We start from the raw sequence: 22,318 nt of genomic DNA, 5'->3' as shown, positions 1-22,318 counted from the left end.
TTAAATTCCATATATATGTGTTAGCATACGGTATTTGTCTCTCTCTTTCTGACTTACTTCACTCTGTATGACAGACTCTAGGTCTATCCACCTCATTACAAATAGCTCAATTTCGTCTCTTTTTATGGCTGAGTAATATTCCATTGTATATATGTGCCACATCTTCTTTATCCATTCATCTGATGATGGACACTTAGGTTGTTTCCATCTCTGGGCTATTGTAAATAGAGCTGCAATGAACATTTTGGTACATGACTCTTTTTGAATTATGGTTTTCTCAGGGTATATGCCCAGTAGTGGGATTACTGGGTCATATGGTAGTTCTATTTGTAGCTTTTTAAGGAACCTCCATACTGTTCTCCACAGTGGCTGTATCAATTTACATTCCCACCAACAGTGTAAGAGGGTTCCCTTTTCTCCACACCCTCTCCAGCATTTATTGTTTCTAGATTTTTTGATGATGGCCATTCTGACTGGTGTGAGGTGATACCTCATTGTAGTTTTGATTTGCATTTCTCTCATGATTAGTGATGTTGAGCATTCTCTCATGTGTTTGTTGGCACTCTGTATATCTTCTTTGGAGAAATGTCTATTTAGGTCTTCTGCCCATTTTTGGATTGGGTTGTTTGTTTTTTTGTTATTAAGCTGCATGAGCTGCTTATAAATTTTGGAGATCAATCCTTTGTCAGTTGCTTCATTTGCAAATATTTTCTCCCATTCTGAGGGTTGTCTTTTGGTCTTCTTTATGGTTTCCTGTACTTGCTTTTCTTTTAATTCCTGGAACACTTTGCCCAAATAGGCTCCTGACTTGCTCCCTCACTGCCTTTACATCTCTGCTCAAAGTCCACTACATCCCTGAACACTCAATATAACACCTCAAGCCCCACACTTCCTATCCCCTTACCCTGTTCTATGCTTGTCTTTAGCACTTAACACCCTCCGACATACTATCTACTGAACTTACTCATCAACCTGCTTATTTTCTGTGTCTGTCCTCTGGAATGTAAGCTCTATGAGAGCAGAGACTTATTTTGTTCACTTATGTTCTATCCCTAGTGCCTGGACCATTATAGGTGCTCAATAATCGAAGTGCTCATCATAGATGCTAAATAATTGTAGAATGGCTGAATGAATGAATGAATGATGGAATTTTTATTCTCATTGGTAGGGCTTGGTGGGTGGCCTCCACAGGAAGTGATTGGGCAGGGATCTACTTATTTTGGTGGGGAAACCCCTAAATGTCAATGGCTGTAAGCCTTTCTCTTAGAAAGTGAGTTCCCATCCCTCACCCTATGAATCCTTCAGTCTCCTGCCTAAACGATAAAAGCCTGACTACCAGCATTTTGGAAGCTTGGCCCACAAAGGTGGCTGAATGTTTTCAGTGTGCAGTATGCAAACTTTTAATTAATTTCCCTTTGTTTAATGAGGTTAATTCATTCATTCATTTGACAAATATTTACCAAGTGACTATTAAATACCAGACACTGCTCTAGATACTCGAGATTCATCAGTGAAAAAAAAGACTAAAATCTCTATTTTTTGGAGCTCATATTCAGCTATGACAGGTGTTCTTGGATCCAGAGATGCCCTATCTAGAAAATAAAGCTCCTGTTTTCCACTAGGTGTGGGCAGGGGCAGTTTCTTGGTTGAGCTCTGGAGTTATAACTACTCCTTCCATGCACTTTCAGTAGGGTTGCTAAATCAGGCAATTCTAACTTTCAGCCAGTCCTTGTGTTTTCAGTGCCCCCCCCCCCCTCAAATGTCATTCTATCCACTCACTCTGTCCTCCAGAGGTACCTGGCCCTGGTGCCTTCAATTTGCAGCTTCCCCAGGGGTAGTAACACAAAAACAGCTTCCTTCTTTTTTCACTTGGTTCTGCTGAAGTCAGTGAAGGCTCAGGTATCCTCATTCAGCTTCCTAAATGTGATTTTCTCCTCCTTTCTCTGTGTACTGGAAAGCTTATGTGCTCTTTCATTCCTTTATTATAATCTTAGAAAGTAAGTAACTACCTACATTAATCTGCCATGTTTAATCAGCCAACCTGAGCATCACCTGCAGTGTAATCTTCCTTAAACACATCAGATTTTGAAGAATATATTCATTGAGCATCTATTCTGTGCAGGGCATATACTGAGATTCTGGACGGTGTTTGTGTTTCCATTCCTAGGATGCCTCGGAGAGATTCAGGCCTCTGGTAACACCCCTGTAACTCCCCAACACACACACACACAATAAGCATTGGGTTCAGCCTTCCTATCTTACTATCTGGGTAGCCAGGGAGAATATAGAGGCCCCTGGTTCTTACATCTTACTCCAGGCCAGCCGTTGGTGAGAAGAAGGATCTCAGCTGTTCATCTGGTTTTTCACCTGTCCCCATACCGGGGTCTGGACTAAACTGCCAGAGGTCATCCCATCAGTTCCCTCACACCTCACTGAAATTCCTGGGACATTCTCCTGACTTTGAGAATTACCATTGCCTGGAATTTACTGCAGCCAGGAAAAGAGGTGGAGAACAGATTAAAAATTAAGAATTAAGATTAATATTTAATTGAGTTGATTAATATAATATTGTAAATTAATATACTTCAAATTTTTTTTAAAGAATTAAGATTAAAATACAGCCATTAGAGTCTTGAGTTTAACTTCTGCTCTTAAACACCATTTATTTATTAATAAATACTTGGGAATAAATAGTTGAACTTTCCTCATTGAGTTGCCATGAAAATTAAATGAGATATGCATGGAAAGGGCTTAGCATAAGGTCCAGGACCCAGTAATAAATGAAATGCAAAGAAAAGTTCAGCTTCCCTAGCCCTTCAAATTGGTCCATGTGGCTATTAATGCCAAGTTTGAATCAGGCCAGAATCTATCGTATTCTAATGACTATCAATTCTAATAAAGATATAAATCTTCGTGGTTTCTCCTGGAAGGGGCCCACATATCCCTTCCATACACGATTTGCTCCCTACAACTTACTTCAGATCTCCCACATCATCTGGGTGGCCCAGAATATCTCAGCCCTTTCAACTGGATTAAAGAGATCCCAGAACGCTAATGCCTTCAGGTTCCTGGAAAAATCAAACAAAAATCATTTCTGGAGAGGAAAAAAACCCACATTTTTTAAGCCTAAAATCATTTCTACAAACAAATCTTCAAATACGATTTTGGATAGAATCAAAGAAAGCCAGGCACAGACTGAGATAATGTGAATAAGAATCAGCAAAACCAGTAGGAAATAGATACAGAGTTACATGGTCTCCAGATATTGGCACTGATCAGACTTTAAAATAATTAACTTCTTGTATTACAGGAAATAAAATACAGGATTGAAAATCTCAGCAGAGAACTGGAAATATTTTTTTAAAGACATAGCAGAACTGAAAAAGAACCACTAAAAGTCCTAGAACTAAAACTATAATAACTGAAATTAAGTTATGGATTTTCACCAGACTTCTTGTCTCAAGAATCCAGCATCCTCAGGCTTCCTTCCCTTCTTGCTAGAATCCATGGTTTGCCTCTAAGAGCTGATCTACGAATGGATATTTGCAGCCAAATGTACAATAACTTGCAAAGTACATATGCCTGATGTTCAAATGTAATTATCTGTTCATTGCGACCTTCACGAAACCCATCACAACAAAACACTGTGTTTTCTAGTTTTCAACACCATGGACCCCATTTTTTTAATACTATAAGGGCAAGTGACAGGCACCCTGTCAAAAGTGCTTTGATTTATCGAAATGTGGAATTTCTACATATGACCCTGACGTCAAATATGGAGTAAATATAACTTTGTGTCACAATCTACAACATTACCTTAAGGATTACCATGAGTTTTTCAAATAGTTATTTGACTTCATTAACAGAAGAAAAAATAAAACACTGACTACCATAAATTTCTCAATTTTTTTTTTTTTTTTTTTTTCTTAAAAAACAACACGACCTTCACAATAAATCCTGTGACTAATGGGTGAAAATGACATAGCAGGCTTTCTTTTCAACTGCAAGGTTCCCAAAAAGGTTAAAAGATAATAATGATGATGATAACTAATGTTTATTGAGCATTTTCTACATGACAGGAACTGTTCAAAGGAACTTACATGGTTTCACTCATTAAAGAGATTTAAAGATATATAACATAAATGATACACTGATGACATAAATAATACTATTTAATGGAAAATCAGGCTTTTTTTCAAAATTATTCTTTTTACAAAATACACTATAGGGCTTCCCTGGTGGCGCAGTGGTTGGGAGTCTGCCTGCCGATGCAGGGGACGCGGGTTCGTGCCCCGGTCCGGGAAGATCCCACATGCTGCGGAGCGGCTGGGCCCGTGAGCCATGGCCGCTGAGCCTGCGCATCCGGAGCCTGTGCTCCGCAACGGGAGAGGCCACAACAGTGAGAGGCCCGTGTACCGCAAAAAAAAAAAAAAATACACTACAATTCTGCTGATACAGTTAGGGACAAGAAATATATATATATATGAGAGAAATTAGGAGAAAAAAACCACTTTACGATAACAAACTACAAGTAAATCTATAACTTTTCCTGCAATATTATATTTTTCTTCTGAAAGTAGAAACAAAATTTTCAAAAACAATGAACAGGGTAATAATTTTATTTGCAAACAACCTTTTACATGCCAACATTAAGTTTTAAAATATCATTAAATTTTAAAATATATTTAGAGAGTATCCATGTTATTGCCTTATGCAAAGGTTAATTTTTCAACACTATGAGTCTAGTTGTCCCAGATGTTTACATTGTAGTATTTCACTGTTTAACTAATGCTGTATTATTGTGGTTTCACTGAATATCATTCCAAGTAGAGTCATTAGGAATATTTCAATCATAATTTTGTATAATTCGATCAAATTTCCTAATATCACCAGCAGAAATGGCTAAAGACATACATTTTTTAAAACAGAGGACTCTTCTAAGAGAATTTTACCTAATAAAATGCATGAACCAACTTCTTAAATTAGTAAACGTCTTAAAGATTTACAAGTAATTTGGGACGTTATTTAAACACATTCTTGATATTATGAAGGGTTGAAATTTAGTTCTTCTCACCATTCTGACCATCAGATTCCTGGAAATTTGCTGTGTTGCTTAGCTTTTTATTTTTCTTTGTTTAACCTATTTGAATCTCTCATACAGTCTGTAACCCTTATTATTTAGAAAAACTATGTATTCATAGAATCATTTGGCTCTTCAGACCACCTAGGGCCCCAAAGGTCTTTGAACCCAGTCTCTCACACAATATTTGAGCGCTCTCCGACACATCAACCCAAATGTTTTCCATCCCCCATGCCTGCTAAAATAGGGAATTATCCACATGACAACCCACTCCATTTTCAGTTTTCATTATTAAAAATGTCTTCTCTAATCTGAAGTGAAACGTTCTTCTCCAAAACTGCCACCTATTTTGGATTCCACCAATCTCAGCACTGTCCGTGGCAGAATGACCTTGGGCAAGTCAATCTCCTGTTGCTTTCATTTCCTTAGTTGTAAAATGGGGATAAAAAATGTATGTCAGGGCTTCCCTGGTGGCGCAGTGGTTGAGAGTCCGCCTGCTGATGCAGGGGACGCGGGTTCGTGCCCTGGTCTGGGAAGATCCCACATGCCGCGGAGCGGCTGGGCCCGTGAGCCATGGCCGCTGGGCCTGTGTGTCCGGAGCCTGTGCTCCGCAACAGGAGAGGCCACAACAGTGAGAGGCCCGCGTACCGCAAAAAAAAAAAAAAAAAAAAATGTATGTCATAGTGGTGTGGAGATTAAATGAGAATGTTATAAAGTACCTGGCACAATACAGGGCCTTTGTAAGCCGTGGCCTTTATTAGGAGTAGGGAACCCTCCTCTGCATGGCTGCTCTCAGAAATGTAGTGGCAACTATTGTTTTCTCTCCTCCAGGCCAAATATTCCCATTTCCTTCCACTTTTCTTTGAAAAACATGGTATTGTCTTTCTTATATTTCTAGTCATTCTTTCCTGAATACGTTTAGTTCTTAGAGAGAAGAGTCAACTGCCAATCAAAAACATTATAGCCACCCATTTTATCAACTTAGAGCAGGTTGTCATTGCAAGAAAATATCTATCTTTCCCCTATTGCTAGGTAAACCTCCTCTCCCCTACCCCACATCCAGTGTCCCTAGAGTTGACCCTCTGGCAATAGAAAGCAATAGGTATGGATACTTTCTGGTTCTAAAGTGAGGAGGAGCCAGAAGTGCCCCTCAGACATTAGGATGTATCTGAGAAGTTTCCGTCTTCATTCTGGTAGGATGCCGGCTCTTCCTCATCAAGAGTCGCTCCTCTCTGTCCGCTCCATTCCTTCCTCTGGGCTTCACAATTCTGGGTGGTAGCTCCATAGGACATCTTCTTTTTGGGACTCGTGAAACTCTCATGGTTGAGTTCTATCTCCTCGGCTAATTCATCGTTGTCAATGATTCCGCACTTCTCCTCAGAAAGGTTCTCAGGGTCAGCCCACTCCTGTTTCTCCCCAGAAGCAAAGACCCCATAGAAGATCACGCCACTGTAGTGCACCAGGGCAGCTATGAGGAACACATTCTGCCATTCCTCACGGGTCTAAACAAGGAAACACGGTACCAATTAATATTTGAACCAAAAACAGAGATTAACAGTATCTTCTGGAGGTCTCCATTGGGACAAAAGCACTTGGTCACCCCAAAGGCAAATGCTGTGCTTCTCCGGAAGACATGTGGCAGAAGCATGCCCAGGACCCAAACGGAATTTGAGTGTTTAAAAACGAAAGTTAAGGGGCTTCCCTGGTGGCGCAGTGGTTGAGAGTCCGCCTGCCGATGCAAGGGACGTGGGTTCGTGCCCCGATCCGGGAAGATCCCACATGCCGCGGAGTGGCCGGGCCCGTGAGCCATGGCCGCTGAGCCTGCGCGTCCGGAGCCTGTGCTCCGCAACGGGAGAGGCCACAACAGTGAGAGGCCCGCGTACCACAAAATAAGTAAATAAATAAATAAATAAAACATGAAAGTCAAGACTACAATGAATATGCATTTTTTTAATTTAGAAAAATATTTACAAAATAAACATCCTGTAAACTCCTTGCTGCACCCCTTCACAGCTCTTCTAAATATACAAGTGAGGTTTCCACTCACATAATAGGTTAAATTAAACTTGCCTTAGGAACCCACCGTTGTAAACATCAGAGGTCTCCCTCTTGCTTTGGATACATGACAATTTGAGCCATGAAAATGCTCAGTATTGACTGTCAACAGCTTAATTATAATCATAATTTCTATGAAAATATACTGTATTAAAAATAACGGGAATTTGTGTTTAAAGTTAGGAGCAGACGGTATCTGAGATTTAATGATCATATTACCAATCCTTTCATCTCATGAACAGACAAAGCGCGGATCCTCTGCCTATAAAATCCCCAAAGACCACCTTCCTTTTCTATCAAAAGATAAGAAAAGTTATCCCGCACTTTCCTCTCCAAGAAGCTGGAGAATTTCTGAAGTCATATTTGCAATAGGCAATCCAACAACAAAAAATTGTTGGGTAAAAACTCCATAGTATCAAGAAATGTTTATTTGCAGACAGCAGCATCTAAAACCCTTTCAAAGACAGGGATTAAGAAACCATGTGGCCTGTGGCTGAACTCTGGATGGATCTGGGATCTTCCTGTGCCACCCACCCTAGTCTAAATACACAAATATTCAGTAACGACTTAGTGCCACACCCGCTTAGGTTCTTAGGAAGGGTCATTAATGTCTTGTTTATTTTCTTCATAATAAGGAAGTATAACTGCACTAATATTTTCATGCTGGAACATGCTAAATGGAAATGGGCTGTAAAGTTTAATTACTTATGATTATAAAGCAATCAGGTAATTTATTTATCCTGAGTTGATTACCTCAGTTTCTTCTTTGTATCTCTAAACATTCTATGGTATTAACACCTCCCCTCCACACACACACAGACCCCTTTTATTTCTCAATTTAAGAAACATAGACCCAAACGTCAGTCAGCCCTGTTGCCATCAATAAACAATAATTTTTTAAAAGAAGAAGAAGAAATTAAAAAAAAAAAAAGTTCAAGTGACTCAGCCAGGTGAAGGACATACACATTTACACAGACTGGGGTAGGGCCTTGAGAGTCTGTGCAGTACTTCAGTCCCCTGATACTGTAACCCACAGCCCCAAAGGAAAACATTACCTTGTGCTTGGTCATCGCGCCCACAATGAGGGGACAGATCATTCCAGAGAGGGTTCCCACTCCGTTTGAGATCCCCATGAGAATGCTGGCATAGCGGGGGGCAATGTCCAAGTGGTTGACATTAAAACCTACAGTGAAGCCAAACACCTCAAAATCAGACTCAAGAACAGAATTCCAAATACATTTTGGAAAATACTAGCTTTCCCCAACTCTCATCAATCTATTTCCTCTACATGTAACTAATGGATACCTTTACTGGAAAGGCTGGGTTGAGGATTGTCAGGCTGTGTCTGCACATAGCAGAAAAACATGCTATGATTGACTAGCAATGACTACCATGGGTTCTCCATGAGGAGAATTATGGCACCTGTACCTTCTAGGCTTAGAAGCCCAAAATAATGGTGTTTGGGGCAATACTGAAAAGCCCGAAGCCTGGATCACATTTATTCAGAGTAAACAATCACATGATCACATAGAGTGTGCTTAGAAGCAAACCCTGCCTCATAATATCCTCCCTCTTAGCTCTCAACTCGCTCCCAAAAGGCCACCATAGGTAGGTCTGCCTTAGTAGCTACATGGCATAATGGAAAGGGCTCCTTTTTGATAAGAAAGATTTACACAAACATTGGCAGAATCCTCTGCAATTTTCAAAACACTTTTACATACATACTTGATTTGGAGTCTGTAAACCTGGATTCGAATCTTATTCCTACCTCTTAAACAAGTCATTTTTTAGGACTTTGTTTCCTCATCTCTAATTTGGGGGTAATGTTACTACTTAACTCATAAGGATGCTGTGAGATGAGACTCAGGGGAAATATGTATGCGAGAGCTCTTGGCAGACAGCTAGGCTCTGGTTACTCTCATGATTACCAACACCAGTACTACCTCTGCTGTTGCCGCCACTTCTAAGCAGCCCCTCTCTTTGAGGTCTTCCATCTATAGATAACTCTGCTAGGAGTGGTAAAATAATAAATCACCAACACCTCACTATTAATCTGCTTATCAGGAGACAAGGATGAGTGGGATGAAGGAGGAGTGAAGGCAGAGGAGGAATAAGGCTTTGAAAGAGGAGGCATCAGGCACTGGGAACCAGTTCTACCAGTATAGCCCAGGGGTGCATTTTAGAGTCAGACAGACCTCGAACCTGGCAGCTTAACTGAGATGCAAACCTGGACAAAGGATTTAAACGTTCTGAACCTCAGCTTCTTCACCTATAAACTGGGATAATCAGTCTTATAGAATTGTTGTAAGAATTAAGTTAAATCATATATGTTAATTACATAGATACATAGAGGTGAAAGCCAACATATAGGTTCTTTACGGTTGGTTATCCATCTGCCTTGTTTACCACTATCTTCCCTGAGCTGGCAAAGTGTCTGGCACATAGTAGGCATTCAATAAATAGTTGTTTAATTAATTACCAATTTGAGCTCTGAAATTACAGCAGGGGGCTGTAGGTTTTGTTTATTCATATTTTTATTTTCCTTGGTCTTGCTTTTTAATTCTCTATTTTGTGCAAAGAACTTGAAAACAGAATTTGAAAAAAATATTTTTCCTAATCTGGCACATTGGCTGGTTGTTTTTTTTTTCCTACCTCCATTCAGAGAGAATTTTGAGAAAACCTTTCTGGAATAAACATACCTTCTCTTTCAGGTCAAAGTGGCAGAAAATCAGAATATAAAACAGCTGCAAGATTAATTAATCTTACTGTTGATTTGAATGCGGTAAACACTTTATTAGAAAAGAACCCAGAGATAAGAAGCAATTAATACGATTGGCGAGTATTATATTCTGATACAAAGCCTAGGCATTTGCGTTCAGCTAAAAACAATGTCAGAAAAGCCGTTTAGGTTTCTAGCTGCACAATACTGATGTTTGGGGGGAAAATTGTTGAGAAACTGAGACATTGATAGATTTTTTTGAAGCAGGCACACAAAGTAAGTTACACACAAGTTGGGAGAGTCAGTCTTCTCTACATATGACATTTTCTAAAGCAGGCATCACCCATCCTTCGTTTTTGTTTTTGTTTTTTTCTATATTGAAACTTTATTACAAAGTTATAAAGCAGAGCTCTTTAACAAAAAATACACATTTGGGTTTGCTCTTAACACCCAAGTACGTCTGAGAAAATATTAATGTAAGCCACTTGAAATAACAGATTCACATCCAAAAGATTTCAACAAATTTATACATTTTATATTGAGCACTTTCCATCCCTTGTATCTTTCTAATCTCACCGGTCTCAGCTCTTTTGTCCAGAATCAGTTCCTAAGCGGAGCAAGTCTTCCCTGGCATCCTTATTAACTCCTTATAAAGTTGGCAGATAGCAGATCCTAAGGAATCATCATCCCCATGACCATAATCCCTCCCATAGTCTCACTGATGGATCAGATAAACCTTTATTCCAATCCTAATTACTTAATTTATCTGCGTAAGTTAAGTCACGTTTCCAAGCATCAGTGTTGTCACTGACAAAATGAACATAGCAATACCCTTCTCATCAGGCTGCTACAGAGATTAAATGAGATTATATCTAAAAAGTGGCCAGCATTGAGTAAGTGCTGGGAAAAAAAAAAAAAGTGGCAGCTGCTGTGATTTGGGCTGTTGGATTTCTCTCCTTCTGATTGTGGCTTAATTGGCAATCTGGGGACAATATGAGCCTGAATATTTCAATATCTCTGGGAACAGGAGGATATGAATTTCTTTTGCATCACAGGGCTATCAAAGAAAGGTGTTCCTTAACATCCTACTAGAAACAAGTCATTACTGCTCTATCCTTGCTACTCAAAGTATGGACTATTGATCAGCGGCAACAACATCACTGGGGAACTTGTTAGAAATGCAGGACCTCAGGCACCACTCTGGACCTACTAAATCAGAATCTGCATTTTGCGAGATCCTAAGGTGATTCGTATTCACACTAAATTTTGAGAAGCACTGGACTAGATTAAATAATAATTGAACAACAATAGTGAATATTTATTAATTGTCTTATGCATCTGGTACTGGGCTAAGATCTTCTAATGCTTTATTTCCACTAGAATGTAAACTTTATGAGGACAGAATCTTTAATTTTTTTTTTTCCCTGCAATATTCCCAGTGCCAAGAACAGCGTCTGTCTCTTGGGAAGTGTGAGTGAATAAATGAATGATCTCAGCTCATTGCAATCTCCCACAACCCTATGAAGTTGCCGTTACATTGCTCCAATCTCTAGATGAGGAAACTTGAGGCTTGAGGATGTAAATAACTTAGCATTTTTTTTCTTTTATAAATAGTAAGTAGTAAAGAGGGCCCTTAAACCCAGGTCTCTGCATCCCCAAACCCGTTGTTAGCTGCAAGCTACTTTTAATGCAGACATTTTTTCCTAATTTAACTATGTATCAGCTCTATTTACAGTTGACCCTTGAACAAAGCAAGTTTGGGCTGCATGGGTCCACTTACAGGCGGATTCGTTTTTCAGTAGTATATACCACAGGACTACGGGATCTGTGGTTGATTGAATCCTCAGATGAGAAATTGAGGATACAGCAAAACCCAGGATGCAGAGGAACATCTTATACAGAGGGCCGACTACAGGGTATAGGCGGATTTTCAACTGTGCTGGGGGTCAGCACCCCTAACCCCCACATCGTTCAAGGGTCAACTGTATTTTGAGAAGATCAAGTCCCCGTTTTATGTTAGTTTAGACCAGAGGTTCCATGTTTTTCTGTTCTGGGATGTTAGCACCCTGTTTGATCTTTAAGACAGCCCAGAATTGTGGAAAGAGCACAGACACGAAGCCTGGCAGGACTGCACCTTAGTTCTTCCTTTGCTACCAATTGTGTGACAATAGGAAAGTCCCCAGTTTTCCTGAATTTTAATTTGCTCCTCAGTAAAATAATGGTAATATCATTTGCTTCATAATTTTGTCAGATAGATGCAATATATGTAACGTGTTCTGTAAATGACACTTTTTAGTCCTACAATATGTTTTTAAAGTTAGAAAAAAAAACTGAGTTTTACTTTTTCACCCAGTTTTGCATAGGGAGCTTCTGAAGTCTGTAAGACATGATATGCTAGCCCTGTGACCTCTCACACAGTAGGCTGGTTTCTGCTCCGGTAAAATGGGAGACTGATAGCCCTTAGGGTAGCTGTGAGAATGACAGGGATTAATACACAGAGTGGGCTTTGAACAGTGCCCGGCACAGAGTTTGTGCCTGATCAATGTTAGCTCTCATCATCACCATTATTATTTTTACTTCCTGCTCTCGCCTGTTTAGAAAGTCACATCACCTCTCTGGACCTGAATTTCCTTGTTTGGAAAATGAAAGCCTCGGAGTAGACAAAAATCTAAAGAAGAGTTCCACCCTTAAAAACTTCTGATTCTATGACTATATGTCAAATGACTACATCGTTTGACTTTTGAGTTAATATCAGCAGCTCTCCAATAGGAGGTGAGGATTGAAAAGGTCACGAGAGCCTCCGTTAGTTAGGGTGACCTGGTTCTGAAGTATGAAGGTGTCACTTCATCCAGCAACACACGTGCTGCCCATGCCCCAGAGGCAGCGCCTGCACGTTGTTTGTTTCCAAGATGGAGAAAGTATCAACAATTCCAGCTTGACTGCGCTACTAAGCCTGGTTCTCAGTGATCTGACAAAACCATCCCCACTAGGTGAAAGTCTCTACCAGTGGCCCTGACCCTTGGGAATGGCTTGGCTACCAAAGGAAGATGCTACAATATCTTTTCCTTTCTTCCTCCCAAGTCTTGCTGGATCTATGGAAAAGATTGGGAAACCCAAAGGACACTTTACCTGAAATAGCAAAACCACTGAATCCTACGGCAAGCACCAGAAAGGAGATAGCCACCCCTTTGGTATGTGAAAAGCCAACCACAAGGAGTAAGGTTGCCTCCATGCCAAAACCTGCAAATGGAAACAGCAGGGGGGAAAAAGTCATTTTCATGTCAATCAGCCCAAGTTCATGAACTTATCAGATAAGAATCTGTTTTTATTTCCATGGACCCAAGTTTTTAGTACATACATTCTGGCACAATATCTACAATCTTATTGGGGTGTTTCTTGACTACATGACGATGCTAATATTACCCAGGTGTTCTGTGAGCCTTCCAACATTTTCCTGGTGGACTTTGAACACTGAATGGTCCCAGGAGGTACGATGATGCCCGTGGGATGAGGGATGTTTATTATCCGTTCTTCATGGGTAGTTCCCCCTGACATTTCTAAATACTAAAACCATCAGTGACTCTCCTTTGATTACATAAGTGAGGGTCTCTCACAGAAAAATGAAATAAAAATAAAATTAAAAAATAAAATATTATTATTGCCAAAGGTGACTAGAAAGCTGTAGTGAATATCTGAAACAAAAAGCAGAGTCTCACCACTTGTAAAGCATAAGGCAGAATCTTCCCTTTCAGAAGTTTGCCAAGCTCTCAGGCCTCTGTATAACGCCACGAGATATTTGCACAGAAAATACAGCAGGACAAAAGTACTTTCTGTTCCTTTCATTCAGAATAAGTGAATCCAGCACAATAAAAAAGAGTAAGGAAGTTATGAAGATGGTCCTTCTCATCAACACACAGACACACACACACACACACACACACACACACACACACACACACATTCAGCCGATAGCAGACCGAAAGATGATATGAATACCATTTCCAGGGACATGAAGTACCCTGGGAGGTAGAAGACAATGAAATGATGCTTCATACTGGGGACCATCTGCTGATTCCAGACATCACCACACATTTGTCCTTTGAGTTACCTCAAAGACAACAGGCCCACATCAAGTCTCTGTTCCCCTACTTTCACTCGGAAACAAAGCAAACTACCACCACACTCTTTCTTCTTCTCTAAATTAAACTTCTATCCACCTGTGTTTAGAACCCAGACTTTGTCAGATGGGCCCGGGTTCAGATTCCATCTCAGAATCACAAATTGTGTGATCTTGGACAAGTCACCTCACCTCTTAGATTCCTCATCTCCCCCACCAAATGGAGCTCATAATACAACCTTGGAACATTGGAAGGTTAAGTGAAATTGGGTATATAAGGTGTTGAGCGTGATCGTCGGCCATGGGCACAGCTCAACAAATGGTAACCAAAAGTCCAATGCAGAAATCTCAGAATCATCTTGGACTTCTTCCTCTTCCTCAGCTTTCACATAAGATAAGAATCCATGGGTTTGGCCTCAGAAATATCTGTCAAATCCGACCTCTGCTTTCCCCTCCTCTGCCATTGTCTTAGTTCTGGGCGCCACTATCTCTCACCTGGACAACTTCAATAACCTCTTTACTGTATTGGTCTTCCCATCTCTTTTTCCTCTGATCCATTCTCTAGATTATCTTTCTAAACCACAAATCTGATCAGTTGCCCCTTTGCTTAAAACCCTTGTCAATGGTTACGTATTATGAGTACAATGCTGTATAATAAATCCCTCCTGCGGTTCCAGCTTCATCTTCAGCCATCCTCACCTCCTTGCTCAGCACCTGTAGCCCGTAGAAAGCCCCCTGTTGTCACACAGATCTATCCGCTGTTTCTGATCGCAGCACTGTTTTGTGCCCATAATGTATTTCCACAGACTGTTCCTTCACCTGCCGTACTCTCCTCCCAGCACTTCTCTTTTCTGGAGAAATCTTACTATTCTTTAAAGTCCAGCTCAAATATTGCTTCCTTTAGGAAGCTTTCCTGATAACCCTGCCGCTCACCCACCAGTAAAGTTGACATCTCACTCTTACTCATTTTATAGAGCTTTTCAACATTGCCTTGTAGTTTTTCATTTGTATTTCTGCCTCCCTGACAAAACTGTGATATTATCCAGGGAAGGTACCATATATATAGCACAGAGCCTGTATGTAGTGGGAACTCGATAAATAATGCTTGATGAATTAATGTGAAGGAAAGAAAGGAAAACCAAGACAAGTTAAAACACAAGCTAAAGCACTTTTTGTAAACCTTGGTAATTTGCTTACCTGTCTGAGTCCATTTCTTCAAAACTATCATAGAAATAGGGCAAGCCTCAATAATTGTTTTACTTGGTCATCTAAAGAAAATCAATGCAATTACGGGTGCAGAGGTGCTTTTTAAACTGTGGGCTTTACAGACTCACTCATATAGAGAACAAACTAGTGGTTACCAATGGGTGGGGAGGGAGGGGCAATGTAAGGATGGGGGAGTAGAAGGTGCAAACTATTGGGTGTAAGATAGGTTCAAGGATGTATTATACAACAAGGGGAAAGTAGTCAATATTTTGTAACAACTATAAATGGAAAGTAACCTTTAAAAATTGTATGAAAACATTTTAAAATTTTTAATAAATAAATAAAAATTAAAAAAACTGTGGACTTTATACCATTACTACTTGTTATTAATTTTGTTTCAACAGTTTAAATTATACATAAGGAAAAACTACTAGTGTTTTGTATACTAACTATTTGTGTTTTAGAAGTGGCCTGTCTTAAGCAGCAAGGCACATGGCTGAAACTTCCTTTAACACTTTCAACAAAGTGGTACTAGAAAGTTAATTCCCCCAAAGAATTAGAATAAAGACACGTGAAGAAGAAAAGCTACAAATGATACACTGATTCATCTCTAAGGAAAAAAAAGACCTTTGCCAAATAGTAGACTTTCAAAGAAAGAAAAACCATTTAAGAGCCTAAATGGTTCCTATCTACAGTGAAAATGCTAAACATAGAACTGTACGTTTCAGGAGCTGAAGGATAAAATTTGAACTTCATGGGTAATCAAGAGATCCTGGAAAGTGAACCTATTCAGAGCTGACAAGAAAAATAGAACAAGGATTAAAAGGCCTGAGAAATTTTTTCATCTCACCTGAAGTTCACACAGGCAACTGATTCGGCCAGACTAGAATTTTTGACCTCACTCACGCTTTCCATGTAATACAGAGGGAGGTATAAGGATTTGACATCTGTCTTTGAGGATCTTGGAAATGTGTCCTGATTCAGAATGAACTAGAGCATCATGTCTTAAGGTGATCTGTTTGCTTTAAATGATTCTAGCAGCAAATATCTCTTGTCTATGGAAAGAAAAGAAGGAGGCGGAAGACTCCACACAATGCGTGATCTTTCTCAGATGAGAAACGTCCTCTGTGTTTTGGCTTAGAAAATATGAAACCAACTAAAATTCTCTAGAAGATCATGTAAGTGCTTCATTGTATCCAAATCAATCTGGCTTATTCAGTGATGGCACAAAACTCTGTTTATCTCTAATGCAGCATCTCTGTGTTTAAGCAAGGTGGGATAAGCATGGTCTTTAAAAAATTTTTTTCTATGTATATCCCACTGGTTCTGCTATGTCAAAATATAAAATGACATGAATAGACATGTGAAGAGATTTTTTTTCTTTTTAAGATGGGATAGAGGCTGGGGAGATTCTATGAATGCATTCTAGTTTCTGCCAAAAAAAAAAAAGAAATAAGAAAAAAAAAGGATTTACTCTCAAGGATTTAAAATATTTGAGAGTTGTCACCACCACCTAAACTACTAATTATGAAGAAACAATGGCAAAGGTGATTGAGGAAAAATTAAATATGAACAAGACATTCCTATGAAAATGTTGTTAGGGTCTTCAAGGCATCTGTCTTTAGAAGAGGTTGTACAGGTAGAGTTTAAACACAGAATTTTCTTTCAAGTTCTAGGTTTAGAAGTTGCATATTTTTGGCCATGGGAAATATGATTGAATAGCATATACTTATTGAATGCTTCCTTTGGAAAATTTCTGTTTTGTCAGTGTCTTGAACACAAGAGAAGAAAAAGGCACTAAAATATGTCAAGAACATTCTGTTTGCTGAGCTCATGCTGGGTGCATACATACGTTGTCCCATTTACAATCATAACAATCATAACAATCATCTGAGGTAAATATTATATTCAGATATTAAAGAAGAAGAAAGTAAGGCTCATGGAATTTAGAAATCCATCCACTTCAGTGTCCACCTCCACTGACACTACTTTAGGTCAAGCCACCATCTTCTTTCCATGGAACGACTGAAATAGCCTCTTAGCTAGTTTCCCTTCTTTTACTCTAAGTTCTATTGTTTTGATTTGAAAGCGTAAATCAGATCTTGTCCCTTTCCCTCCTTTAAACCCTCCATTTGCTTCCCAATGCATCTCAAGTAAAACCCAAGCTCCACGTAGGTCTGTCTACAAGGCCTCCCGTGATCTGGCCCCAGCTGTGCACTCTGATCCCCTCAATGTCACACTCCACCTCACTCATCAAGCACCGACCATTCTGACTTTCCTTCCTTCTGTTCTCTAATATGTCACAGTCATGTCTGCCTCAGGGCCGTTGCACATGCTATCCCCTCTGCCTAAAATACTTTCCTGCGCGAGCTGTAATAAGGCAGTACATGATGAGTTGTCAACCAAGTGTATAGACAGAAGGAGCATTCACTGGAGGCTGAGGTAGCCTTAACAAAACACAAGTGAAAAGACTTGAGCTGATGTAGTAGGCTGTGTGGGGAGGACTGGGTTGATTGGTGAAGGTGAGCAGAGCTCACAGTAAAGGGAAAGGGCATGAGCAAAGTCAGAGACAGCAAGATATATTCAGGGCCTGGTATGGAGGGCTATTCAGCTGGAACAGAATCTGATAATTAGAGGAGTGGTACTCTGACTACTATTTAAGTTTCTGATTGCTACTATAACAAATGACCACAACCTTAGTGACTTAAGACAGCACAACTTTTTTATCGTACAGTGCTAGAGGTCAGAAGTCTGAAATGGGTCCTACAGAGCTAAAATGGGGGTGTCAGCGAGTTGCATTCCTTTTGGAGGCTCTGGGGAAACTCTCTTCTTACTTTCGAAGCTTCTAGAGTCTGCTTGCATTCCTTGGCTTGTGGCTGCATCATTCCGACCTTTGCCTCCACTGTCACATCTCCATCTCTGACTCTGACCCTCATGCCTCCTCTTATAAGGACCCTTGCAGTTATGTTGAGCACACACAGATAATCCAAAATAACCTCTCCATCTCAAGATCCTTAATTTAATCACATCTGCAAAATTCCTTTTACTGTGTAGGGAAACACATTCACTAGTTCTGGGAATTAGGACATAGGCATCTTTGATGAGGAAATTATTCTGCCTACCTCATCCGCCTTGGGGAGGATCATGAATGCAGTGCCGCAGAGCTTCCCCTCCTGCCCATCAGAGAGCAAGCCCATACCTGCCAACCTTTAAGTTCAAGTCAAGGGTAGGCCCCCAAATCCCTGCTTGGGGCCAGCAGTCAAACCCCTGGGAGCCCAGATGCTGACAGGTTATTCCCAATCTCCCTGATCAGACTTTATTCCTGAGATGCTGTGCGATGAGATCGTGCCTGCTGGCTCTTGCATCCCTCCATAGGATCTTCACTTCTAAAGGGCCCTGACCCATCTAATCTAGTCACAGTGCCCCCTTCCCTCCTTTTCAACTTAATATCCCAGTTATGAATTTTCACCCATAGATGGCGCTGTCCTCTACCTCCCACCTGCCCACCCTGACACCCCCCGCCCCCGTCCCCCGGAGAGATAGCAGTAGTGACTGTAAGCCTTGGCAATGAGCTCAGACAGACCTGGGATCTTGCACAGGATCTGCCACTTGAGCAAGTCACTTTATTATACCCCAGTTTCCTCACTGTAAATTGGGTTTAATACATAACAGCACTTGCTCCACAGGGTGGTTATGAGGATTAAATAAAATAATATGTGTAAAGAATTTAGCTTAGTGGCTGGCATGGAAAGTGTTCATTAAATGCTAATTTTAAAAGCAAAACAAAAAAGATAAGGAGAAAGTGGAGGGTTTTAAAAAGGTGAGCTGTCGTAAGCATTGTAAGGGTTCGTGTTACTTTTACCTACCTCTTTTGGAAAATGGCCCAACTTATATTTTATCTTTGCAAAATCAAAACATGAAACAGGAACTAAATAACACAAGGAAGAGGATGGTGTGTGTGTATGTATGTGTGTGTGTGTGTGTGTGTGTGTGTGTGTGTGTGTGTACACCCATGCACAAGCATATGTTGGGAAGAAAGAAAACTATTCAGAGAAAATACTTTTTTAATGTTTCTTACCAAAACATGTATATATGTAGAAAGGGAAGGGGGAGATAAGGGAATAAACTATAAAAGCAAAGGATTATATTTGTGGAAGGATATATGGGAAAGATAAAAAATAAACAGATAGATACCAGGAAATCATGTTGCTTTGGCTTAAGAGTAGATGAAAGAAGCATTTCTGCAGTTGCCAGTGTATACTGATGTATCAAATAAGTTGTCATATCTCTCTCTTTTTAAAAATATTTCTTTTCTTTTTCTTCTTCTTTTTTGGCCACGTGGTTTGTGGGATCTTAGTTCCCCAACCAGGGATTGAACCCGGGCCCTTGGCGGTGAGAGCACAGAGTCCTAACCGCCAGGGAATTCCCAAGTTGTCGTATCTCAGGTTGCACAAGTACAGGCTGAATGACCACTAGGCAGGGGTGTGATGGACACTCAACTGGGGGATGGACTTAGGAGCCTTTGAGATCCTGCTCAGTGATTAGACATAAACTCCAAAATATGGTCTGCAATTCAGTTTCATCTCATTCTATAAAAGCTGCTTAAGCCACCTATGAAATCCACAGTACCTCCACAGTTCATGATTTTTCTGACAGCAGTTGTGGTCAAAATTTTTCTGCTTCTTAAATGATCAGCCAGTTGTCCTCCAACAGGCACAATGATTGTCATAACCATGTGTGGGAGTGCTGACAAGAGACCCACCTGGAATGAAAAGAAGCAATGAGCTATTTTTAGCTACTTCTGAGAGAGGTACTTCCTTAACTCCCTGCCCCTGCCATCTCCACTGCACCCCTCACCATCAGATTTAATCATCTAATTATACGGGACCAAGGTAGGCCTGAATTCTGTAATAAATAAACAATGAATGAATGAATGGTTTTAAGGATAGACCCAATGTCTCCTCCATCAGATCGGAAGCTCCTTGAGGGCAGAGGTGACTTTTATTCATCACAGGCCCCAGCACGCAGCAGAGTGCCCGGCACATGGTAGTTAAACACTTGACGCAGACTGAGTGTTCTCCAATGGCAGCCACTATGGGCTGTGCTAGCTCTTCCACGGTCACTTCTGACAGTACCTGTAGCCATGCAGACATCTACCTCTACTAGGCTGCTGTTCTTTCCCTTGCGGGAAGGAGGCTTAATTCTTTTATGATGACAGTTTATGTTTTACCATTCACATTCTTCCTCCCTGAAACACAGACAACCTAATGGCAATGGCTGGGGACTTTGAAAAAGATCTTTCTAAACCATACAAAGCTCTGGCCATTATCGCTATGACCGTGATCTGCAAAATGAGCTTTAAGGTTCTTACAGCTCCTCACTGAATAATTTACAGGAAAAACAAAAAACAAAACAAAACCCAAAAAAACCTCTCACCCTTAAGTCTTTTGATCCTTGCCTAATATGCAGTCCTTGAGTCAGCTTCAAAAACACTTTGAGATCAGGTATAATACAAATCTTTAAAAGCAGCTTAATACAGCTCTGATCCTTACTAAGAAGAAATTAAATAGCTGTGTATACTGTGCATAGAATGTATAACTTGTCTGACCTCCAGGGTATTAGGTGTCACAGAACCGTTATGAATTTTGATCAGCAATTTACTTATTTTATCATGCAAAGATTTTCTCAGTAGAAGCAAGAGATTTAAACTTCAAGAACATTTGAAGCAACTGTGTGTTTACCTTACTTATTGCAAATCCAAAGACCTCTTCAAAATAAGCAGGCTGACTTATTAACAGCAAGTAAAAGGTCCAGCTTCTGCAAAAATTTGCCACAATGATTGCATAAACCGGCAACGATGTAAAAAATTTTTTCCATGGTGTATTAAATTTCTAGGGAGTAAAAATACCGTGGGATTTTTAGTGAATATACTGACAGATTATTTTTCTTAGGAGGATAACACAATCACTGAGAGAAATACTCATAAAAAAGAGGCAAGTCTTCATCCATCCGGCTCTACTTACACTGAGACTAACCAAGTTGGCTCCTTCTCCTATACTTGTCTCTATATAGGTCCTTTCCTCATGGGATATTGTTGGGTGAACTGCTGGACACTCATAGGCCTGCAACAGCCAAAACATGTACCAGATAATCCCAAATATACCTGCAGTTGAAAAACAAAAGGCTTGATGATACGGTCTCATTTTCTTCCATCTCTAAATCTGTCAAATTTCAAAGTATTCTCAAACGGCACTATATTCAGCTAGGAGAAAGTGTTTGGTTTATTTTTCCGTTGTTGTTATTATTAACTGGTATTTAAAGAAAGATAATGTTCTGCTCATTAAATTCAACTTTCATATAAACATTAAATGAATCATCGCTAGACAAGTATTCCATTTATATGATAAACTTGTCTTAGTAATCTCTATTTTCATACAGAAAACTCTTAGCCAACCCCATTAGACAGTAAAATACCACCTCTATGAGTCACCCAAGGGAACTCGTGAAATCAAATCACTCACCATAAATATAAAAGACAGAGGCCCATCCCATGTACTGTACCAACACGCCGGCCAGCGGCATGGCAATCACTGCCCCCGCGTAGGAACCTAGAACGGGAAAAGGTTGAGGGAAACTTACCAGTCGTCATGCAAGCCCTTTCAAACCATTTAGAGTTCATGTGGTCGAACTGAGGATGAATCAAACTGTGCAGGAGTCACGAGGAGGAGCAGGCAAACTCCCACTGTGCCCAAAACAGGGCTTCCAGGAGAGAAAGTTCACCAGGATGCCCTTTAACTTCCTCCAGACACCATGGAGGGATCAGACAAAGATGGCTCAGGCACCATGATTTGGAATTACAAGAGAATGGAATGAAAGGATGAGAAAAATCTAAGAGAATTCTGAAAAATTCACCCAGGCACAATATTGGGTGCAGAAGACAGAAAGTGAAGGAACATACGTATCTACCTCTCAGGGCTCACAGAGCAGAAGGATTATCACCGTGGCCTTTATTTATTAAAAATTTTTTTTCTTCCAGCTTTATTGAGATATAATTCACCTAGGTCTTTAAAAGAGGGACTTCAAACTATGAAAGGATCATGCTTTTAGACTCTCGATTTTTTTTTTTTTTTTTTTTTTTTTG

At 40.1% G+C, this 22,318-nt stretch overlaps 1 protein-coding gene across 2 annotated transcripts in view; it reads right to left on the bottom strand.

The window, feature by feature from the left end:
• Positions 1 to 5,807: 5,807 nt before the first annotated feature.
• The window catches only part of SLC17A8 (solute carrier family 17 member 8), a 63,068-nt gene continuing 46,557 nt past the window's right edge, over positions 5,808 to 22,318 (bottom strand). For both annotated transcript variants that reach the window (XM_027107314.1, XM_027107313.1), the window contains 7 exons: positions 21,699 to 21,785; positions 21,201 to 21,340; positions 20,919 to 21,068; positions 19,807 to 19,939; positions 12,984 to 13,094; positions 8,191 to 8,318; positions 5,808 to 6,582 (listed from right to left, as the gene is read on the bottom strand). In XM_027107314.1, the coding sequence (XP_026963115.1) occupies positions 6,238 to 6,582; positions 8,191 to 8,318; positions 12,984 to 13,094; positions 19,807 to 19,939; positions 20,919 to 21,068; positions 21,201 to 21,340; positions 21,699 to 21,785 (1,094 nt within the window). In that variant the 3' untranslated portion in view covers positions 5,808 to 6,237. The remainder of the gene's footprint in view (positions 6,583 to 8,190; positions 8,319 to 12,983; positions 13,095 to 19,806; positions 19,940 to 20,918; positions 21,069 to 21,200; positions 21,341 to 21,698; positions 21,786 to 22,318) is intronic.

This window comes from Aethalodelphis obliquidens, unplaced genomic scaffold (assembly GCF_003676395.1).
Source record: "Aethalodelphis obliquidens isolate GAN/ISIS:26980383/991018 unplaced genomic scaffold, ASM367639v1 scaffold8, whole genome shotgun sequence".
In the NCBI taxonomy this organism is placed as follows: domain Eukaryota; kingdom Metazoa; phylum Chordata; class Mammalia; order Artiodactyla; family Delphinidae; genus Aethalodelphis; species Aethalodelphis obliquidens.
Note: the sequence above shows the minus strand (reverse complement) of the source record. Positions and strands in the feature narration are given on the sequence as shown.